Raw genomic sequence first — 21,768 nt, forward strand, 5'->3', positions numbered from 1 at the left:
TACTCCACCTAGACCCCCCAGTCAGTTTCATCTGTTTCCTTGTTCATTTCATCATTTACTATTTTTAGCAGTTTTTCTGGTTTTGAAATTCCAAAGCAGTTTTGACTCCCTAAATGGCATTTTTTGGGGGTCCACAATAGGCTCGTAGTTGTAGGAAAATACTTGTGGAGAAACCTATAGTACTCAAAGAGACGTTTCCAACTAGGTATTGTAAGCGCCAAACGGAGATAATATGACCAAGTTACAACCCCAGGAAGTTGGCTTCCCAATTAACGCCAACAAGGCCCACAAACTGTTGGTGTTACATCTCCTCGAGTTAGGGTTTTGGTTTTTTAGGGTTTTCTCATGTTTTCCAATAATAAATAGGCCCTTGAGCTTCATTGTAACATAGTTCAGAGGCATGTATCCGCCACATCTCTTCTTAGAGATAAGCTACAATCGCCCGAGCTATCTTATTTCCATTCTGTTTGTAAGCATAGTTTAGTATTTTTCTACTAATGAAATGAAGTGTTTTTCTACTGCATCTCTTTGTTTATGATTATATATGTAAGTTGTTGCGTTCCTGTTAAAGTTCATATCAATGGTATCAGAGTGGTTTGTTATTTCTCTGTTTTTCTTTGCATGTCCTCAACGAGGTCAGGGTATAAGGAGTTAGGGCTTGATCTGGTTGAACCATTGCAAGGTCAGCCTCGCAAAACACGACGACCTCCCATGGCGGAAGAAAATGAAGATGAGGGAGCAGGAGATCCTTTCAAAATGTTGTCTGAGGAAGCCCTTGAGCGACAGAGGGATGCGATAATGGATAACTTTTCCCAGATCCTTCGACAGCTAGCCACAAGCGATGCATCTTCATCTAGCAGCCACTCTAGAGGTTCCACTCCTTTTAAGGTACAAGTTAACTTCAATATTCCCATATTCGAAGGCCTAATAGATGCAGATGTCGTAGATAAATGGTTAAATCTGTTGGGAGGATATTTTTCAGTTCATGACTTTTCTAATCGAGAAAAGATTACTTTTGCACTTATAAAAGTTGCCTCACATGTCAAGGACTAATGGGAAACCTACTGTGAACAAAAGGACGAGAGTGAACCCTTGCTGTTTTTAGCCACACCGACTTGGAATTCTTTCTGATACACCATCAAGGAACAATATTACCCTGTTGGGAGCTATGAAGACAAATACATAAAATGGACCACGCTATGGCAGTGAAGGGACCAAGATGTGCCAGAGTTCACAAATACTTTCCATAACCTCTGCACAAAGTTAGGTATCAAGGATACTAAGCAGAATTTGGTGCTCAAGTACCGCGGTTGTCTACACAAGTACATCCAGGATGAGATGGAGTTCCTAAACACTACCTCGCTCAACACCATGTATTGGTACGCTATCAAGATTGAGTAGAAGTTTAAACAGAAGAAGCGAGACTTTGGATTTGTGAATCCAAAGCAAGGAAAAGGCGCCCCCAAACCACAGAAAAAGGTGTTGAAATATGGCAACAAGAATATTCTAATTTAATTTGTCCTTGAATTAAATTGTGAATTAAAAATCGAATTTAGTCTTAACAGCTACTTGGAAATAATTAATTAATTCATTTTGAATTAATTAGTTGGAGAAATTCAAGTTAGAAGTCTTTCTGAAGTCATGCAAGAGTTATCCCTTAAATTAAGGAGATAAGATTGAGTTATATTTGAGTTGTAATTAGTTAACTTAGTTTACTAAGTTAAATCCAGTTAAATTAGTTCCAAATTGTTTGAGGAACTAATAGAGAGTTAACAGTCAGTTGATGCATGCATGCACTCAACTAGTGCTACTCCAGTTAACTAAAGATTTCCTCATCGGAAACTCATGCATGTCTATTATGAAAAAGACCCAGTTGAGATTAAAGTCAAGGATAGTGTACTATCAGCTGCATGTGTTTTCTTATAAAGAAAACTCATGCATGCAGTCAAGGAATCATCCTTGAATATTGCGCAGTTTTGGAGGCTTGTTCATCCACTTGGTAAGAGAAGAATCATCCACAAGGAACAACATAAGAAAATAGGAGCTTGGAGGGCAAAGAGGGAGGCTGGAGAGAAGCCAAGATTACCTATGAGCATCTGTGAGGATTGTACTGAGAGATGGCTAGTTGTGAGAGCTAAGGCTTTCTATAATTCCTATGTATTTCCACCCTGTATGATAATAAAATACAGTGGGGTTTTTATCTGAGACTTTCCCCAAAGTATTTTCATGTGTATTGTGCCATTTATTCTTATTCTTCTGGTTATATTGTTCAGCTCGATATTTAAGCTTCCGCAAATTGATATTAGAAGTAGGTTATAGTAATCTTCTTTGACTTATATTGCATTATCAGGTTAACCTACTCAGATTTTCTACAAGGTATCAGAGTTGGATTTGTAGAAATTTTCTACATGGTAACGGAGCTGTTAACAGTATACGGAGAAGAGAATTTGAAGTTTGAAGTTCGAGGTTGCAGGTGCAAATCGAATTTATATCATACTTCAAGGTTGGCCAATGGCATTCTATGGCTTGAGACTTGAGTATGCCTTGGAAGGTAGCTCGAATTACATAGCATGGAAAGATAGAATGGAGGTTGTATTAGAAGACAATGGCTTGATGGAATTCATCGAGACCATATTGTCTCAAGTCTCCATGGGAAGGATACTCCATTTTCAATGTGGAAGACATTGAAGGACCTCTACTAGAACAGTAGCGACCAGAGGAAATTAGCGCTCAAGGATAAGCTTCGAAGAATCAAGATGGAGAAGAGTGATATTATTTCCACATATCTGAACAAGCTCACCACATGCAGAGATGAGCTTGGCAATGTGGGAATAACTGCTAATGATGATATGGTGAGCCTCGCTCTCCTTGGCCTTCCAAAGAGTTGGAATAGCTACCAAGACTCTGTGAATGAAAGGGAGAAACTGTCAGATTGGGAACGACTGTGGTTTGATCTTATGCAAGAGGAGATTAGGAGGAGCACATGAGATGGTTCTTCATCCAAGAATGATGATGAAGAAAATCTGGCCTTGGCAAGTAAGGCAAGGAAAGGGAAGGGGAAGGCTTCCCATTTCAAATCAAATTCTTCTCATGGAGGGAAGAAGAGTGACATTTCTAAAGTAAGATGCTTTAATTGTCACAAGATGGAACATTATGTGACTAATTGCCCATCGAAGAAGTCCAAGAATGGATCCTCAGAAATATCATGAGGTGACGCATTAGCCTCTCAGTTCGAAATGGACTTTACCCTCATCGCATGCATGGTGTCATCGATGATGGGTTGTGTCTGGTATCTTGATAGTGGAGCCTCATTCCACATGACCAGTGATAAAAATTTATTCAATGCCTTGGAGGAGAAAGACCTCAAGATGCGCATAGAAATGGGTGACGATGGAAGGTATTGTGTTTCAGGAGTGGGCACAGTTGATTTTCAGAGGGAGCATGGAGCTCCTATCACCTTGAAAGATGTGAAGTATGTGCCTGGACTGAAGAAGAACTTGGTATCAGTCGCGATGTTGGAGGACAAAGGCTATGACGTTGTCTTCGGTAAAGGAAAGACGTTCCTAAGACACATAGCCACCGGTCAAACCAAGAGGATAGGGATTCGGGTGAAGAATCTCTATAAACTATAGGTAGATGATTGTGTAGCAATGAGTATGAAAGTAGAATTGGTGCAAATCCAAGACATTGGTGAGTTGTGGCACAAGCAGTTGGGCCATTTTCATCATGGGGCTTTGAAGATAATGTAGCAGATATCTACAGGACTTCCCAAAGGTAAACTTGAGCAAGTTGACACATGCAAAGGTTTTACCTTGGGAAAGTACACCAAGTCTTCCTTTCATGATCAAGACAATCAAGCAGAGGCTATCTTAGAGCAAGTTCATACTGATTTGTGTGGACCATTCTCGATGGCATCCACAACGAAGAAAAGGTATTATGTGATTTTCATTGATGACTATTCTCATAAATGTTGGATTTAATTCATGCAGAAGAAGTACCAAACTTTCACAAAGTTTTGTGAGTTCAAAGCTTTGGTCGAGAAAGATTCAGGGAAGAAGATCAAGGCCTTGAGAAGCGACAATGGTGGAGAATATGTCTCTCAAGAGTTTAAGGACTTTTGTGTAGTGGAAGGAATTAAACGATAGTTGACGGCACCTCATAACCCACAGCAGAATGGGGTGGCCGAGAGGAATAATAGAATTATTGTAGGGGCAGCACGGGCAATGCTGCATGACCAAGGCCTACCACTTCACTTTTGGGCTGAGGCATGCAACACAACATTCTATTTGCAGAATAGAAGCCCGCATCGCATACTTGGGATGAATACACCAGAGGAAGCTTTCTCCGGTAAGAGACCAAATGTGGGTCACTCTAGGATCTTTGGCTCATCGGTATATTTCCATGTGACAAAGGATGCAGGGAATAAGCTTGCGATGACAGCAGAGTTGGAGATATTTGTGGGGTACACTGATACACCTCACAACTATCGGGTGTACTTGCCTACCAGTGAGAGGACAGTGGTTCGCAGAGATCTCAAGTTTGATGAGAAGAAGGCCATGCAAGTTTCCCTTGAGAGGGAGCTCCAACTACAAGCTGTGGAGGAACTTTTGGTTCCTAAGGAGGAGGAGCCTCAGACTGATGCAGAGTAGCCGCATGCAGAGGTTCTAGGAGTGGAGACATCCACTCAAGCAGAGTCTTCCAAAGATGGAAGGAAGCACACAAGAGAAGCTGACAGATCGTTGGAGGATGCCAGAGAGAATGTGGGAGCACCATCTTCTCAGCGGAGACAGAGGAGGTCACCTGAGAGGTACAATGGATACATGGCCCTTGCTGGGGAATGTGTTGAGACCGAGCCATCTTCCTTTGAGGAAGCAGTGCAGCATCCAATTTGGGTTGATGCTATGGTGGAGGAATATGACTCCATAGTTCGTAATAATTTTTGGGACATGGTTCCGAGACCGGAGAACAAGTCAGTTGTGAGTTCCCGTTGGCTTTACAAGGTAAAGCAAGCTGCTTATGGTAGTGTGGAGAAGCATAAGGAAAGATTTGTTGCCCATGGCTTTTCATAGGTCGATAGGATCATGTTGCTGCAGTATATTTCGACAGAGGAGCAAGATGTTGACATTTTGACAAAGGCATTGTCAAAGTGTAAATTCGAGTTCCATAGAGACAGGATCGGGATGGCGAGTAATCCCTTTCTTGTTGAGAGAGAGTGTTGAAATATGGCAACAAGAATATTCCAATTTAATTTGTCCTTGAATTAAATTATGAATTAAAATCAAATTTAGTCTTAACAGCTACTTGGAAATAATTAATTAATTCATTTTGAATTAATTAGTTGGAGAAATTCAAGTTAGAAGTCTTTCTGAAGTCATGCAAGAGTTATCCCTTAAATTAAGGAGATAAGATTGAGTTATATTTGAGTTGTAATTAGTTAACTCAGTTTACTGAGTTAAGTCCAGTTAAATTAGTTCCAAATTGTTTGAGGAACTAATAGAGAGTTAACAGTCAGTTGATGCATGCATGCACCCAACTAGTGCTACTCCAATTAATTGAAGATTCCCTCATCAGAAACTCATGCATGTCTATTCTAAGAAAGACCCAGTTGAGATTAAAGTCAAGGATAGTGTACTATCAGTTGCATGTGTTTTCTTATAAAGAAAACTCATGCATGTAGTCAAGGAATCATCCTTGAAGATTGCACAGTTTTGGAGGCTTGATCATCCACTTGGTAAGAGATCATCCACTTGGTAAGAGGAGAATCATCCACAAGGAACATCGCAAGGAAATAGGAGCTTGGAGTGTAGAGAGGAAGGTTGGAGAGAAGCCAAGATTGCCTGTGAGCATCTGTGAGGATCCTACTGAGAGCTAGCTAGCTGTGAGAGCTAAGGCTTTGTATAATTCCTATGTATTTCCACCCTGTATGATAATATAATAGAGTGGGGTTTTTATCTGAGACTTTCCCCAAAGTATTTTCATGTGTATTGTGCCATTGATTCTTATTCTTCTGGTTATATTGTTTAGCTCGATCTTTAAGCTTCCGCAAATTGATAGTAGAAGTAGGTTATAGTATTCTGCTTTGATTTATATTGCATTATCGGGTTAACCTACACAGATTTTCTACAAAAGGACCAAGCCAAGGTGGGGCTACCCAAGACAGCCCGTCGAAGCTGCAAGCAAAGAACAACACCCCGAAGATGAAGAAGGTCATGGGAAAATAGTGTGAGTTCCATAAGAGCTCCACTCACAATACAAGTGAGTGTCGGGCCAAGCAGTCACTGGTGGTCGAGATGAAGGCTTCCGAATCAGACACAGGTTCTGACTCTGAATCAGAACCCAATAACAGAACTGACAAAGGGAATCAGATCAACGATGTGGAACCCAGTGCCACCGTGGCCACCACCATGATCCATAAGATTGAGCTTGAATATCCAGAGGAAGGGGAATGCCTCTTCCACTCACAGATGTGGGTGAATGGTTCTTCGTTGCAGTTCATTGTCGACAACGAGAGCCAAAATAACTTCATTTCAGCAGAGGTCATGAAGCGGCTGGGTCTAAATACTATAACACATCCACATCCATACACCATTGGGTGGCTTCACCAAGGATGAGATCTTCATGTCAGCCAGCAGTGTCACCTTCCCTATAACATCAAGCCCTTCAAGGATGAGGTACTATGTGGCATTGCTCCTCTTGAATTTTGTGATGTATTATTAGGACAACCATACTTGTGGAAGAGACATGTTGTATATGAGACTAGAACTCGCTCTGTGATTATTACTTTGGTTAATAATTTGTACAGGATACCGTAGGTAGCCCTGCCTACCACCATCTCTTTGATCACTGCAAAGAAACGTAGTAAGATCATTTCCCGGACAAGGAAATTTTTTTTTCCTTATGATTCAACCCCGAGGCAAGAAGAAGGTTGTGGCCATGGCTTTTAAGCATGGATCCTCTGCACAGCAACAGTAGATGGATAAGGTCGTGGAGGAGTACAGGGATATTTTCCCCTCACCCACAAGGGTACCTCTACACTGTCAGGTTAATCACTCCATCGATCTGACCCCAGGCACGCCACAGCCTAATGGATCGATCTATCGACGCTATGTTCTGGAGAAATATGAGATCAAGAGGCAGATTCAAGAACTATTGCAGAAATGCCACATCAGGCCAAGCTCATCACCTTCTGGGAACCCGATTGTATTGGTACAGAAGAAGGATGGGACCTGGAAGTTCTGTATTGACTATCAGGTGCTAAACAAGATCACTATCTGGAATAGGTACCCAATCACATGGATTGATGACCTTATGGACTAGCTCAAGGGAGCCAAATATTTCAACAAGATTGACTTGAAGTCAGGTTATCACTAGGTGCCTATTGAACCCTTTGATGTGTGGAAGATTTCCTTCAAATCTAACGAGGGCCTTCTCAAATGGTTGGTCATGTCGTTTAGATTGACGAACGCCCATGCAACCTTCATGAGACTGAAGGACGACATCTTGCGACACTTCACCAATGCATTCGTGGTGGTGTATTTAGATGACATCTTGATCTTCAGCCAGAGTTGGGAAGAGCACCTCCACCATATTTGACAAGTCCTTCAAACCCTGCGCCAACACAAGCTCTATGCTAACTTGGACAAATGCACCTTTGGCCTAACCCGGGTTCAATATTTGGATTAAATCATTAATGAGAAGGGTTTACATGTGGACCCATCCAAGATACAAGTCATTCGGGATTTTTCAACCCCAACCACTCTAACAAAGCTCCGCAGCTTTTTAGGTCTTGCCAATTTATACCGTAGGTTCGTGTTGGGGTTCTCTCATTTCACTTGGCCTTTAAGTCAAGTCACCAAGGGCGGAGCGAAAGAAAAAAAAAAATTGGTTGGAAACCCAACAACAAGCGTTCTCTGAGTTAAATAATCGCCTCTGTTCTGCACCAGTGCTCACATTACTAGACCTACAATAACCATTTGAGATTGAGATAGATGCCTCTGACTATGCTATTGGTGTGGTTCTTACTTAGCATGGTCATCTAGTGGCTTACCACAATGAGACACTTTCAAACACAGTCTGAAAGTACCCCACTTACGACAAATAAATGTATTCAATTGTGCAGGCCTGCTGTTAATGGAAGCATTACATTATGGGGAAGGAAACGGTCATCCACACAGACCATCGACCTCTACAATTCATACAGACACAAGGGAAGTTGCAGAAAGATTGCCATCAGAAATGGTCCACCTATTTGAAACAGTTCCATTTGACCATTATGTATAAGAAGGGTAGCACCAATAATGTCATTGATTGCCTCAGCCGACCATTGGTCATGGTGTTGATCACTGTGCTGAAATCTTGTGGGCACGAGAGATCGGGGTGGTTGCATATTTACAAGAGTGATCCAGAATGTGGTAGCATATACCAGACACTCCTGGAAGGGCAGAAATTTCCAAATTTTCACCTTCAAGATGCACTATTATGCCACCTAGAACACATTTGTGTTCCTACAAGTGAGTGTGCCAAGATTATTTGGGATTCGCACTACAGTCGGGTCGCTGGACATTTCAGAGTAGAGAAAACAATAGAGGTATTGCAAAAGTATTTTTATTGGACAAAACTTCATCAGGATGTTGGCAAGTACATTAGATCATGCACCACCTGAGCCATTTCCAAACCAACCATCAAGAATCAAGGCCTATATACTCCTCTACCTACTTCTAATCAGCCTTGGGAATCTGTCTCCATGGATTACATGGCGGGCCTTCCTTCTACTAAGCACGACAATGATTGCATTTTCATGGTCGTCAACAAATTCTCTAAGATGTCCATCATGGCGGCCTGCAAGAATAGTATCACAATTGAGGCCACTGCTAAGCTCTTCTTTGAGCGAGTATGGGTAGACTTTGGGAGCCCACTGTCCATTGTCTCAGATTGAGACAACAGATTCCTAAGTGCATTTTCGTCAAGTATCTGGTCGATGCTGGATACAAAACTTACTAAGTCCACATCTTTCCATCCCCAAACTAATGGCAAAATAAAGGTTGTCAACAGGATGACCGTACACATTTTGTGGATGTACAACTCAAAGCATCCACGCAAGAGGGATGAAAGTCTCCCCTATGTCTAACATAGCTACAACATATCTCTCCACAACTAAACAGGCCACAGCACCTTTCAGGTAGGGTTTGGATTTCATCCATTATGCCTCATTTATGCAGCCATATCATTTGCAACCCCTCAAATAGATTTGGCTCACGTTCAGTTTGAAGCTAAAAGGGCTAACAGCTTCATTAATCTCATTCAACACATCCACCAGCAGGTCCATGATATATTGGATAGAGCTAATGCTAAGTATAAGCAGCACCATGATCAGCATCGAGTGTCGCACAAGTTCCAGGTGGGCGAAAAAGTTTGGCTACATTTGTAGAAGGAGCGCCTTGTTGGACCCCACCGCAAGCTTCGCCCACTCTGATATGGGCCATACACCATCACTAAGGTTGTCAGTGACAATGCCTTCGAGATTAGTATCCCACTGTTCCTTGGTCTTCACCCAGTGTTCAATGTAGATCACCTTCATCCATACTTTCCACCATTGTTGGACACATCTGACATTGCAGAACAACTCACACCAACAGAGCTCAACCCAGAATGCATGGAACAGACCACAGCTGATCAAATCATGGACATACAAATCAAGAACACTCGCCAACAGAGGATACAACTATATCGAGTTGTCAAAGCAGGCCAACTCCTTCACTAGGGAAAGTGGTTCACTAGGGACCAGGTTCAACATAAATTTCCTCGCCTCATGGAGGCTCTGCACACAATGGGGACCATTGCTTCCTAAGCGATGAGCAATGATCCAACTGGATATTGGTGGCCACCCACCTAATCCACTTAGACCCCCTAGTTAGATTCATTTGTTTCCTTGTTCATTTCATCATTTACTATTTTTAGCAGTTTTTCGGGTCCTGAACTTCCAAAGCAGTTTTGACCCCCTAAACGGCATTTTTTTGGGGTTTGTTGTAGGCCCATAAGTGTGGGAAGGGGCCTGCAGTGAAAACTGTAGTACTCAGAGATACCTTTCCAACAAGGTATCATACGCGCCAAATGGAGATAATATGACCAAGTTACAAACCCGAGAAGTTGGATTCCCAACTAACCCCAACAAGGCCCAGAAACTCTTGGTGTTACATCTCTTGGAGTTAGGTTTTTGGTTGTTTATGGTTTTATCATGTTTTCCAATAATAAATAGGCCCTTAAGCCTCATTTTAACATTGTTCAGAGGCATTTAGCTTCCACATCTCTTCTCATAGATAAGCTACCATCGCCTGAGCTATCTTATTTCCATTCTGTTTGTAAGCATATTTCAGTGTTTTTCTATTAATGAAATGAAGTGTTTTTCTGCTTCATCTTCGTGTTTATGATTATATCTATAATTTTTTGCGTTCCTGTTTAAGTTCGGATCAAATCGTTCCTAAATTTTTTCAACATAATCTTAAACATCTTGCTAAATTGCACAAGCTTCATGATCACATTGATTTGTTGCATTTGTTTCTTTATCTCACCCAAGGTCATGGTTGCTCACCCATCCTATTAAAAATTATGATCTTTAAGTGAACTTAAGTAAGAATATGGCATTATAATGATGAATGCAAAATAAGATCGATGTGTTTTTTATTATGGTTGTGACTATATACCTCAGAAAGTGTCTCACTTCCCACATGTTAAGAAAAGTAACATATTTCTTAGATTTTTTCAACATATTCTTAAATATATTGATAAATTGCACAAACATCATCATTGATTTGTTATCTTTGTTTCTTGGTCTCACCTAAGTTGTCTTTCTCTTTGTCTTTGTTGTCTTTGTTTTCCTTATATATTATATTTGTAAATGGTTGTTATATCGATGTTTAAATATTTGCTATATATACTAATATTACTTTATTGATTGTAATTGTATAGTATGGGCCCCTTAGGGCATTGCTCGACGAGGAAGAGGTGGTTGTAGTACAAGCGCATGTTCAAGAACATGGAGTGAATAATATTGAGGATCAAGATAATGATCCTATGGAAGAAGATAATGATGTTGATAACATAGTTGAAGAAGATGGGACAAATAGATTGATCCATGAGACATTTAATAATTTTGGAATGAATGATGATGCAAACTAGTATGATGGTCGTGCTTTTGATAAATTGTACTTAAGAGGGCAACTAAACCTCTCTATGAAGGGTCGAAAACTATGTTGTATTATTGTTGGTCAACTTAAAGGTCATGAATGGTCTGTCAAACACGTGTGACATAGCTCCTAAAGCATGTAATATATTTTGTGACATTTAGTACTATATACATGATAAAGAAATTGTATTTTCCATTGCTTTTAATGTTAGTACGTTGATTATCATTTAATTAATTTTTAACATTTGGATGCAATATGTACGATTAATATTGTTTACTACATTAAGTTGTACTACTTTTTTTATGTTGTAGATTATTAGGTGAATTTTTGTTACCACCGTCAAATGTTTTACCTCGTGTGTACCAAGATTTACATGCCAGTATGAAAGCTATTAGAATGGAGTATCAAGTTATCCATGCATGGCCTCATAATGATATTATCTATTATAAATAACATGCATTCAGAGACAAATGCCCAAAATGCGATGAGTGTAGATATCAAGTCGATAAAGTAAAAAAAATGTGTCTCACAAGGTTCTTCGTTATATTCCCATAATTCCATGTATGCAACAATTATTCAGGTTTAAAAGCATAGCTGAAATTATGGATTACCATGCAATGAATAGAAGTGAATATGGTGTTCTTCGAATGCCTTTAGATGGATCAACATTTAGGAATATAGAATAAAAGTGGCCAAAGTTTTAAAAAGAGCCTTGTAATCTTAGGGTTTCATTAGAAACTGATAGCGTCAATCCATTTAGAGAGCCCAAATATACTTACTTGGTGTGGTTCGTTTTTTTTATCAACAATAACATTCCTTTATGGAAGTACTAGGTCAAAGATATGAATGTATATATCAAGCCTCTTATTGATGAGTTAGTGGAGTAATGGAATGGTGTCACTATGTATGATATATTTCTTGTCTTTACAAAAATTGTTTTACAACTAATTAAGAATCAAGACAAGCCTCAATCATCATCCTGGAATAAATCCCTTCTCATATACTGTGTGTTCAAATGGGTGAATAACCATAATGTAAAATAAATTGAAGTTTTATCAGTTGCATTTGTATATTCAATTTAGTGAGAAAATAATCAATCAATTTTTCATGAATCTATCCTTTTACTTGAAATTGTGGTTGAAATCGTTGATTCAGTGGTTAAAAAATATAAGACCATTCCAAAATGGAAAAAGGAAAGGATCCTTGTTATGGCTCCTCTTCCTCTTGATATTCCATGGGCATTATTTGATAAAGCTAGCCAGGGATATCCTCCTAGATGTGAGGTTGGTGCAGTGAACCACTTTCAACAAAATCACTATATGTTGATCATGTACTCTACAGTTTTGGGAACAAAATACCAAAGTGGAATTCAATTCTTTGTGGACCTTATTACATGGGGCATAAATGAAAGAGATTAGAAAAATTCAAATCATGGGAGACTCCAACTTGGTTATAGACTAGGTGGAAAATAGGGAAAAATTTGAAGCTCCATGCCTGGAACACATCCTATGGAATATTAAAATTGGTTTGGGTAGGTTGGAATGGTTCTCCATAAAACACATCTATCAAGATTTGAATGCAAAAGCATACCAACTCTCAAAAGAAGCCCTATAGCTTCCAACTGGTTCTTTTGGTATCTATGAGCTCCTTGATTGTGAGGAAATTTCAAGCAATGGAGTTCCACTTCTGATGTTTTTTATGCAAATAAAATATAGAATTTTGTTGTCTAGTTTCTCTTTTTGTAAGGTTTTTTTTTTAACTCTTTCTGAAGAGTATCAAGACCCATATCAGGGATGAAGACAGATCTGACTATATATATATTTTGATTATTAGGTAATGTGATTCTTGAGATTACTGGCACACCTAACCTGTGGCTTCAGTAGCCACGACCTAGGGGCATCTAAGCCACCAAAATCACTTAGGGATCACACCCAGCTTAGGTCACACCAACCCTTAGAATGATTGTATTTTTTCCTATGGAGTTTCAAACCGATGACCTTTTCACTACGGAGTGTCTTAATAGAACACCTTGTCATTATTTATTCCACGCCCCTCCTCTTCTAGTAATAGGGTCATAAATCTGTTAGAGAAAGATTTAAATTTTTCTCTTGCTCCTAAGAAAATCCATGTTGAAGAGATTAATTGTAACATTGAATTTGGGATTAGGGAATTACCGGATAGTATTAAGGATATCATAAGACAATTTTTTTGCGGTTATTCTTCAAAAGGCTAAGCCCCCTAAGAACAACCTTAGCAAACTTGAGTTCGAGGCTCTCAAAGCTTTGAACAATAACAAGGACATCGTTGTTCTTAAAGCTGATAAAGGGGGAGATGTTGTTATCTTAGATAAATATGAATACCAGAGTAAAATGTTAGATCACCTTTGCAATAGTAGGAGCGACAAAAATCTTATCAAGAATCCTTTAAAGAATATTTCCAAGACATATGCTCTAGCCATAAAATCTAGTAGCACTATTAACTCCCTTAGTCATAAGCTTATTGAGAGTAGCCCTCTCACTCCTAGGATTTATGGTCTTCCAAAGATCCATAAAGAAGGGGCCCCCCTGTGACCCATTGTCAACACCATAGGTGGGCCCACCTATCTTCTTGCTAAGTTTTTAGCCAATAAGTTGAAGCCTCTTGTTGGCCAGACTGAATTCTTTGTCAATGATTTGTCTTCTTTTATCAGCAACCTTAAAGATATTAGGTTGGATCCCGATGATCTTCTAGTAAGATTTGATGTGGTCTCCTTATACACCGGCATTCCCATTAACGAGGTTGTTGAAGTCATCAAGTGCATTACAGATCCATATACTGCTTATTTGGTTGAAATATGTCTTTTGTCTACTTTTTTCAATTTTGAAGGAGAATTTTATGAGCAAAATTTTGGTGTTGTTATGGGTTCTTCCCCTTCCCCTATAGTGGCTAATTTGTTCATGGAGGACTTTGAGTCCAAGGCATTGGCCTTTGCTCTATTCCTGCCCAGTTGTGGAAAAGGTTTGTGGATGACACTTGCGTCATCTGGTCTCACGGTTGGGAAAAGTTGGAATTATTTTTCCAGCAGCTTAACAATCAATCGAGTTCCATTAAGTTTACTATGGAATGTGAAGTCAATAGTAGCTTGTCCTTCCTCAATGTTCTTATTTCAAGAAGAGATGAAGTTTCTTTCTCCAACCACTTTTTTGGGAAGAAAACTCACACTAAGTAGTATCTTCATGCTAGTTCCCAACATTTCCCTCCTCAAAAACTAGGTGTTCTCAACACCTTAGCCACTAGGGAATTAAAACTTTCTGATGAAAACCACCTAAAAATTGAGAAGAGCCATCTCCCCAATGTTTTTTATTAGGAATGGGTATAGGCACCAGTGTCTTAAGGCCTTCCGTAACGCTGAAAAAAGGTCCTAGAATTAAGAAAGATCAGAAGGATCAGCTTTCAGGGGTTCATCTTCCCTTTATCCAAGGGACCAAGGACAATATTGCTAGGATCCTGAAGAAGCATAGAGTTCCCTCTATGTTTAGGCCCCTAAACATGAATGGCAGCTCCTTTAGATTTGCAAAGGACCCTGTGGACCCAAAAGATGGGAAAGGTGTTTATATAATCTCATGCTCCTGTGGGACTCCATACATTGGTGAATTTGGCCGCTCAATAGGTCACAGAATCCATCAACACGCAGCGGACATCAAACATAGAAGGTCTCGTTCCTCAACTTTGGCAGAACATATTGAAAAGACAAAACATCACATCTGCATTGAGGAAGCCAATGTCATTGCAAGGGTTGATTATTTTCATCGCCGTAAATTCGAGGAGGCTTTGGAAATCGAAAGGAGGCTTAACAATCTAATTAGAGATGATGGTTGGGTTATTAACAGGTGTTGGATCCCTACCTTGTCTTCTTAGGCATTTAGAATTAATTTTTTACCCTATTATTGTTGTTATTTGAATTTTATTTTATTTTCTCTTCTTTCCTTTTTTTTATCATTTCTATTTTTTCAATTTTGATTTGATTTCTTTCTATTATTTTTATTAGTTCGTTCTCTCTAAAGTAGGTTATGAGTTATTAGTTTTATTGTTTGTGTTATTTCCATTAGACTTTGTTTTTTACTATAGAGGATTAATTTTTTTAATTCAATATTATAATTATTTTTGTTAGCTAGTTAGGTTGGATAGCTTTGTAGTTATTAGTTTCATTGTTTGAATTTTTTTAATTGGCCTTTTGAGTTAAAACAATATCTTTTTTTTTGGTAGCTAAGCACCCACAGGGATTTGAACTAGTGACCTATAGCAAGGAGTGTCTGCATCCATTCACCCTCAATCCAAAGCCTTGTGGGCAAAATTAAAACAATATCAATAATATTTATATATTTATTTTCCAGCTAAGAAAATAAAATAAAATAAAATAAAAATAAAAAATCAGTCAAAACTAGCCATTATATTCTAACAGCTAGTAAACATTTCTAGTCATCTATTTAAGTTGATGCCATGATCTGGTTTCTCATCTTGTCCTTGAATATGAATATGAACCACACTAGTAAATTAAATTTTAATAAATAAAAAATAAAATAAATAAATAAAATAAAATAAAATTTCAGTCAAAATCAGCGATTATATTCTAACGGCTAGTAAACATTTCTAGTCATCTATTTAAGTTGATGTCATGATCTGGTTCCTCATCTTGTCCCTAAATATGAACCACACTAATTGGATCGAAACGGTAGACTAAATGCCTCTTATGTAATTTTTACGGAAAATCTTCATATTTATGATCACATAAACCTAAATTCTAATATATATTTGGTGAAATGTAAGATTATAATTTTTTTGAAAAAATAAATAAATTATTATTTTATTATTTTATATTTTATATTTTACATCTTACATTAAAAATAATATCAAATAATATAATAAATATAAATATTAGTAAATATAAATAAATGATTTTGATGATGATGATGATGATGATGGTTAACGTCCGCTGAGACCAAATAATGGTCTATCGGACCTAAAGAAACAAATTATCTATTTTGATTTCAGATTTTATTCCTATGCTCAAAAAGCTTGGAGAGAAGCCTCCCGAGCTCACTATAATTTTGACATTGTAAAAGGTTAGGAAGGTCAGTATTGTAACAAAGATTGTGAAACTGAGATCTAATGTGGTTATACGCGGGGCACTCTAAGAGGAAGTGGTTTTCATCCTCGATGTTCCTATTCTTACATATATGGCAGATCCTTTCCGTCCATGGCGTTTTAGGAACTGCCCAACGACCTGTTTCACTATGGAGCTCATGAGAATTCGTTCTAATCTTTGCTATATTAATTTTCTTCTTTGAGCTAGTTAAAATAGAGAGATACTTTTGATCTTCTAGGGTGGGGTTGATGACCTTCTTATAATAACTTAATTTTCTTTTAGCCGCTAAGTCTTTCTCACACCACATTTTTTCTTTGAACTTAGAAGTAACAATATCTTTAATGTTATTTATGTTTTGATATGCATCATTTTCGTTGATCTCCCAATAGTTTAACCAGGCCCTTGTGTCTTTATGCCACCCTCGATTGAGCCTTAGGTGGTTTTGGCTAGAATTTAAAGCTAGCTTAGGAAGTCTATGATCGTTTATGTTACTGATTTTGTGCTTGTACAACAGAGACCTAAGCATAGCTAGGCTCTCAATAGGGGAAAGACCTGCTTCTATAAGGAGAATAGGATAGGGTGTATTACTTTTAATTTTCAGGTTATAAGTTATAAAACGCTTCTGGATTTGCTCAATCTTTCTCCATGATTCTCTGGAGATGCTGCAACCCCAAACCTCACAGCCATATAAGATAACAGGAGTGACTAAAGTTTCAAAGAGGAACTTCTTTTTATCCCACATTACAAGGTTTGCAATTTTACAATTATTTTCAAGACCATAGTAAGCTTTCCACCCCCCATTAATCCTTTTCTCAATGCTATGGTTCCAGTTAAGCTTGTGATGAATATCAATTCCTAGGTACTTGTAAGAATACACTACCTCCAAGTTATTATTGTCATACATAAAATTAGCGTAAGTGTCCTTCTTGGATTTGATAATCATAACTTTTGTTTTGTCAGTGTTAACAGTCATAACCATGGTAGAGCAGAAATCCTTAAGAAGCCTGAGTTGCTTATTAAGATCAGATGGGCACCTTGCCAAAAGAACAATATCGTCAGCATAAAGAAGAAGGATGACGACTATCCCAGCTAAGATCGTGCCACCACATCCTGCTTCCTCTAAATAGCCTTCGAACTTATTAATACTAATAATTATTATTATAATATTTAACTAACTTGAATAATAGAACACTATAAAATTAAATAAATTTTAAAATATCAAATAATATAATAAATAATAGTAAATAAAAATTATAAATGATTTTATTAATACAGATAATTTTTATTATAATATTTAACTAAGTTAAATAATAGAACATTTAAAATTAATTAAAACACAATTATCATGTTAAATCTATTGCATTATTTAACTATAACATTTAACATATTAAGAAAAGTTATTACATTTTTAAATATAGTTAACCAAATTAATATTAACTTTTTAGATGATTTAACGGATTATGTTACTTTTTTAATTATTTAAGGCGAATGTAAATTAGTTATAATTTTTTGTGATTTTATAGGGGATTTAAAATTTATGCAAGTATAAAGGAGTTTTTAAAGGAGGTGGAGGAATTGCCTGGACAGTCAAAAGTGTCCGGAATTCGGGAAAAAAAAATTCAAAAAATATGTAGTCACAATGTAGCAGTGTTTGAATCATGTTTTTGATGGTGGAAATAGCTTCAACACCATAAAAAACCTCCAGAGCAACCAAAATATTGAAGATTGACAACTATAACTAGGATTTAGAAAAATCACTGCCAAATTTTATCAAAATATGACTGGAATTTTCATGATTTTCAAGGCAAAAAAACAGTCTAATTAGACTAGAGCAAATATAAATATGTAACCTAGTTATTATGAGTTGTTAAACAAAAATGCTAATTGACTCATCCCAAACAAGAAAACACAGAATAGCTTTAGTGGTATGCAAGTAATTGTCATTACTACTACTTATTTCTTTATATTTGAGAAAATTGAATTCTTAACCAAATAAAAACAAATTTAAACCATATTTTAAAATAATTAAATTTATTTATATAAAATATATTTATTTTTATTAAAATATATTATTATTATATTTAAATATTTGTTTATTTTATATATATATATTTAAATAAAATTTATATATATATGATGTTTATTTAGTTTTAAAGGTGTGTTTAATTGGTAAAAGTTTTATGGATAAAATATTTTAATATTAAATTTTATCAGGAGTAAGAAGTGATTTTGAAAGATGAATTTATCTCATATATATTTGATATATATATAAAATAAAATTTTAATATATATATGATGTTTATTTAGTTTTAAAGGTGTGTTTACTTGGTAGAAGTTTTATGGATAAAATACTTTAGTATTAGGTTTTATCAGGAGTAAAAAGTGATTTGAAGTGATTTTGAAAAATGAATTTATCTCATATATATTTGATAGATATCGTAATCACCAATCTTCAAAATTCATAAATCACATAGATAAAATAAGATAAAATAATTATATTTATATCTAACTAATAACCACAAAGTAGATCAAAGACACTATTGAATATAATGATATCTATACAATAAGGAAAAATGTTAAATACAATGATATCTATACACTAAGAAAAAACCAAACAATATATATATATAAACTTATATATTTTATTTAATAAAGTATAATATATAAAGATGTAAACATGATTTACATAATATACCTAAAGAGATAAAATCTTACAATAATCATGCCAATGGTGTCATCCACCATCTCAACGTTCAAAAGCACTCGCATAACTTTGGACATAAAATGAGACATTGGGGACAACCGTATTCAATTCTATTTATTAAAGATAATTCCCAAAACATACTTTCCAATCAGAATTCCCATCATTGTATTGTATGTAGTCCCTTTCTCATATCTTCATCAAAACCAAAAAGATAATTCCAACGACAATAACGAAGATACCCATCATTTCAGATATGGCCCTTTCTCCTTTACAGGATCATAATTTAGAAAAAATATAATTACAAATATCCTGAAAAACAACAAACTCCTTTCAGATTTTGCCAAAGCTGATTCTGGTTCTTTTAGAACCGATGAATCAATAGATTCGGGGTTCGAAACCCGCAACCACCCAAAAATAAAGCTCGCAGCACGCATTTCAAACGAACTGTTTCCCCTTGTAGGTATGGCCGAACTGCCAATCAGAGGGAGCAACGTTGTAAGAAGTAACAGTCTTGCCGTCACTAGTGGTAACCTCGAACGACAGGGCTTGCCCCCTGTAATCGGCATTAACGTGCCAGTTCTGTCCCCAATTTCTGCCCATCGACAGCCATCCCGTCTTCGAACCCTTGACCTTCACACCTGTAACGGCTCCGTCTCCAGCGACGTTGCTTATCAGAACTGTCAGAAAAAAGTCCTTTCCGTTTATGGTGAACCTCATTCCCCCTACTTTCGCACATCGAACTCTGCAAAAACAAGAAAATCAGCAAATAAAACCCTAACATAAGTCCCGTGTTCGATTCCAGGTAAATGCGATTTCCATGAGACTGAAAGTTTTGCCCTACCTTCTGTACTGGACATTCATGGTGCCGATTTTCCACATGGCAATCTTTTCAAATGCGGTGATAGGCAATACGAAATGCTGGCGAGGGGGATTGCACCACCCGCCATCGTCCCCAGGCAGGCCGTAGTTCGGCGGGCAGAAATTCGTGGCTGTGACAACGATTGACGTTCCCGGATGGCAATAAAGAGGATCCTCCACACATTTCAGTTCAAAACAAGCCCCGCATGCCTGACCTCCATTGTAAAGGAAGCTGCTGAGTGCCGCCGTGTTGACGCCATAGCCCTGCCTGTACAAATCTCCAAATCCACATGCGCCTGCTGCAAGATGCATAAAAGTAAAACCCTAAGTTTAAAGAACACAAAATACGCAACACAGATGTGTAAGGACTTCACTTTTTAAATGGTTCTTGTTAGTAACAGTATTACCCATGGTACCCAGTGCATCAGATTCGCTGTAAAACGTCGCGAAGGCGTACTTCCATCCATCGTTGGCGTAAGCAGCTGAAGTAGGCATTATTATTAATTGCTTCCACCAACCCAAATTTAGCAGCAGCAGCCACAGAGAGGCAACCCATGATCCCCTTCTCGTCTGCATACTGATGTTGTGGCCTGAGGGAGAGGAAGTTGAGAAGAGAAGAAAAACATCAACAGCTTTACCAGCTATACTGTTAGATATAGCATGGCAGTGAACTAAAAATCTGTGCGCTGCTCCGACACGGGGGCCCTCTGTGCCCACTGCTTTTGCCGTTGGGTCGTCGGATTTATTCTCTGTTCCACTCTTTCAACGGAAATGTGTGTTGGCTCTGACAAGTAAGTTTCTTTATTTATTTATTGATGTCCTTGCCTTCCATACACTGTATTTGAATTGTCGGTGGTGCTGTGGATTACAGGTGACTTCTGTAATTCCTGCCCCCAATACTCGTTTCCAGTACACACGGGATTTGTACAGGTTTTGTGTAACCGGAGTGTAATTGTTTTTTAAATGGTGGAAATAGATTTAATACTAACTGGAATCGCTATTAATATTTCATATTTGTAGAGCCATAGTTTGATTAATGTAGAATCGCTATTAATATTTGATATTTGTAGAGTCATAGTTTGATTAATGTATGGAACTAGAGTATGTCTATTGTTGGATTTAGTGGAGTTATAGCTTCATTAATGCATGAAGATAGTATTTGTGAATGGTTGGATTTAACCAAGTACAAATCCAATGGGTGGCATACATTGTGCTATGCATTAATGAAACTATAGTTCCACAAATATTGGTTGTATAGGAGAATACTAGAGTACTTGAAACTTGACAGCTCTACCCTGAATTCCCAAAAAATTAGGAGGTATATAGTTCCACAAATATTGGTTGTCTGCCAAAATACTAGAGTACTTTGATAGCGCTAACCTGAATTCTCAAAAATTGGGAGGTATACTTCAAAATAGTGTCAAAGAAAACTTTTATTTTTCTACTGAAATAAATGGTTGTTTAAACTAAGTTGACAATAGTACACATAGGGGATTTAGCAATGGAGTTGTTTTTACTGCTATTTTTTGGAGTTTTGGAAAATGTTCTGGTGAAATCTTGATTTGTGTTATTTAAACTAGTTTTTTGACTGTATATATGGATTCAACGCCATGAAAAATCTCTAGGGCACTTCTATTATGCAGAGGTTACCCATCAAACTTGTGATTTCAATGAATTCCTCCTAGATTTTAGAGAAATTAAATCCGAAAATCCATAGGAAAAGCTTCCAAAGAGTCGCACTAAAGACAACTCTTTTAGAAATAATAAATATCCATTACATAGCATTTAATATTCTGCGCTTCAAATTTGCACTATCAAATCTAAATACTTTGAATAATATTTTGTATTTTGAATTTGTATTATCAAATTTAAATATATATAGAGATTTGTAACTTCTA

At 37.3% G+C, this 21,768-nt stretch overlaps 1 protein-coding gene across 1 annotated transcript; it reads right to left on the reverse strand.

Annotated features, from left to right (window-relative positions):
• Positions 1–19,100: 19,100 nt before the first annotated feature.
• LOC149235367 (expansin-A10-like) lies at positions 19,101–20,650 on the reverse strand. Its single transcript, XM_089372089.1, has 3 exons — positions 20,278–20,650; positions 19,854–20,169; positions 19,101–19,754 (listed from the first exon to the last, which is right to left on the reverse strand). Exons 1-3 carry the CDS (start codon positions 20,444–20,446, stop codon positions 19,448–19,450), a joined length of 792 nt encoding a protein of 263 aa, XP_089228215.1. The 5' UTR covers positions 20,447–20,650; the 3' UTR covers positions 19,101–19,447.
• Positions 20,651–21,768: the final 1,118 nt, after the last annotated feature.

The sequence above is a fragment of the Pinus tabuliformis genome, chromosome 8 (genome assembly GCF_031772625.1).
Source record: "Pinus tabuliformis cultivar Carrire ecotype Pingquan chromosome 8, CPIR1, whole genome shotgun sequence".
NCBI lineage: Eukaryota > Viridiplantae > Streptophyta > Pinopsida > Pinales > Pinaceae > Pinus > Pinus tabuliformis.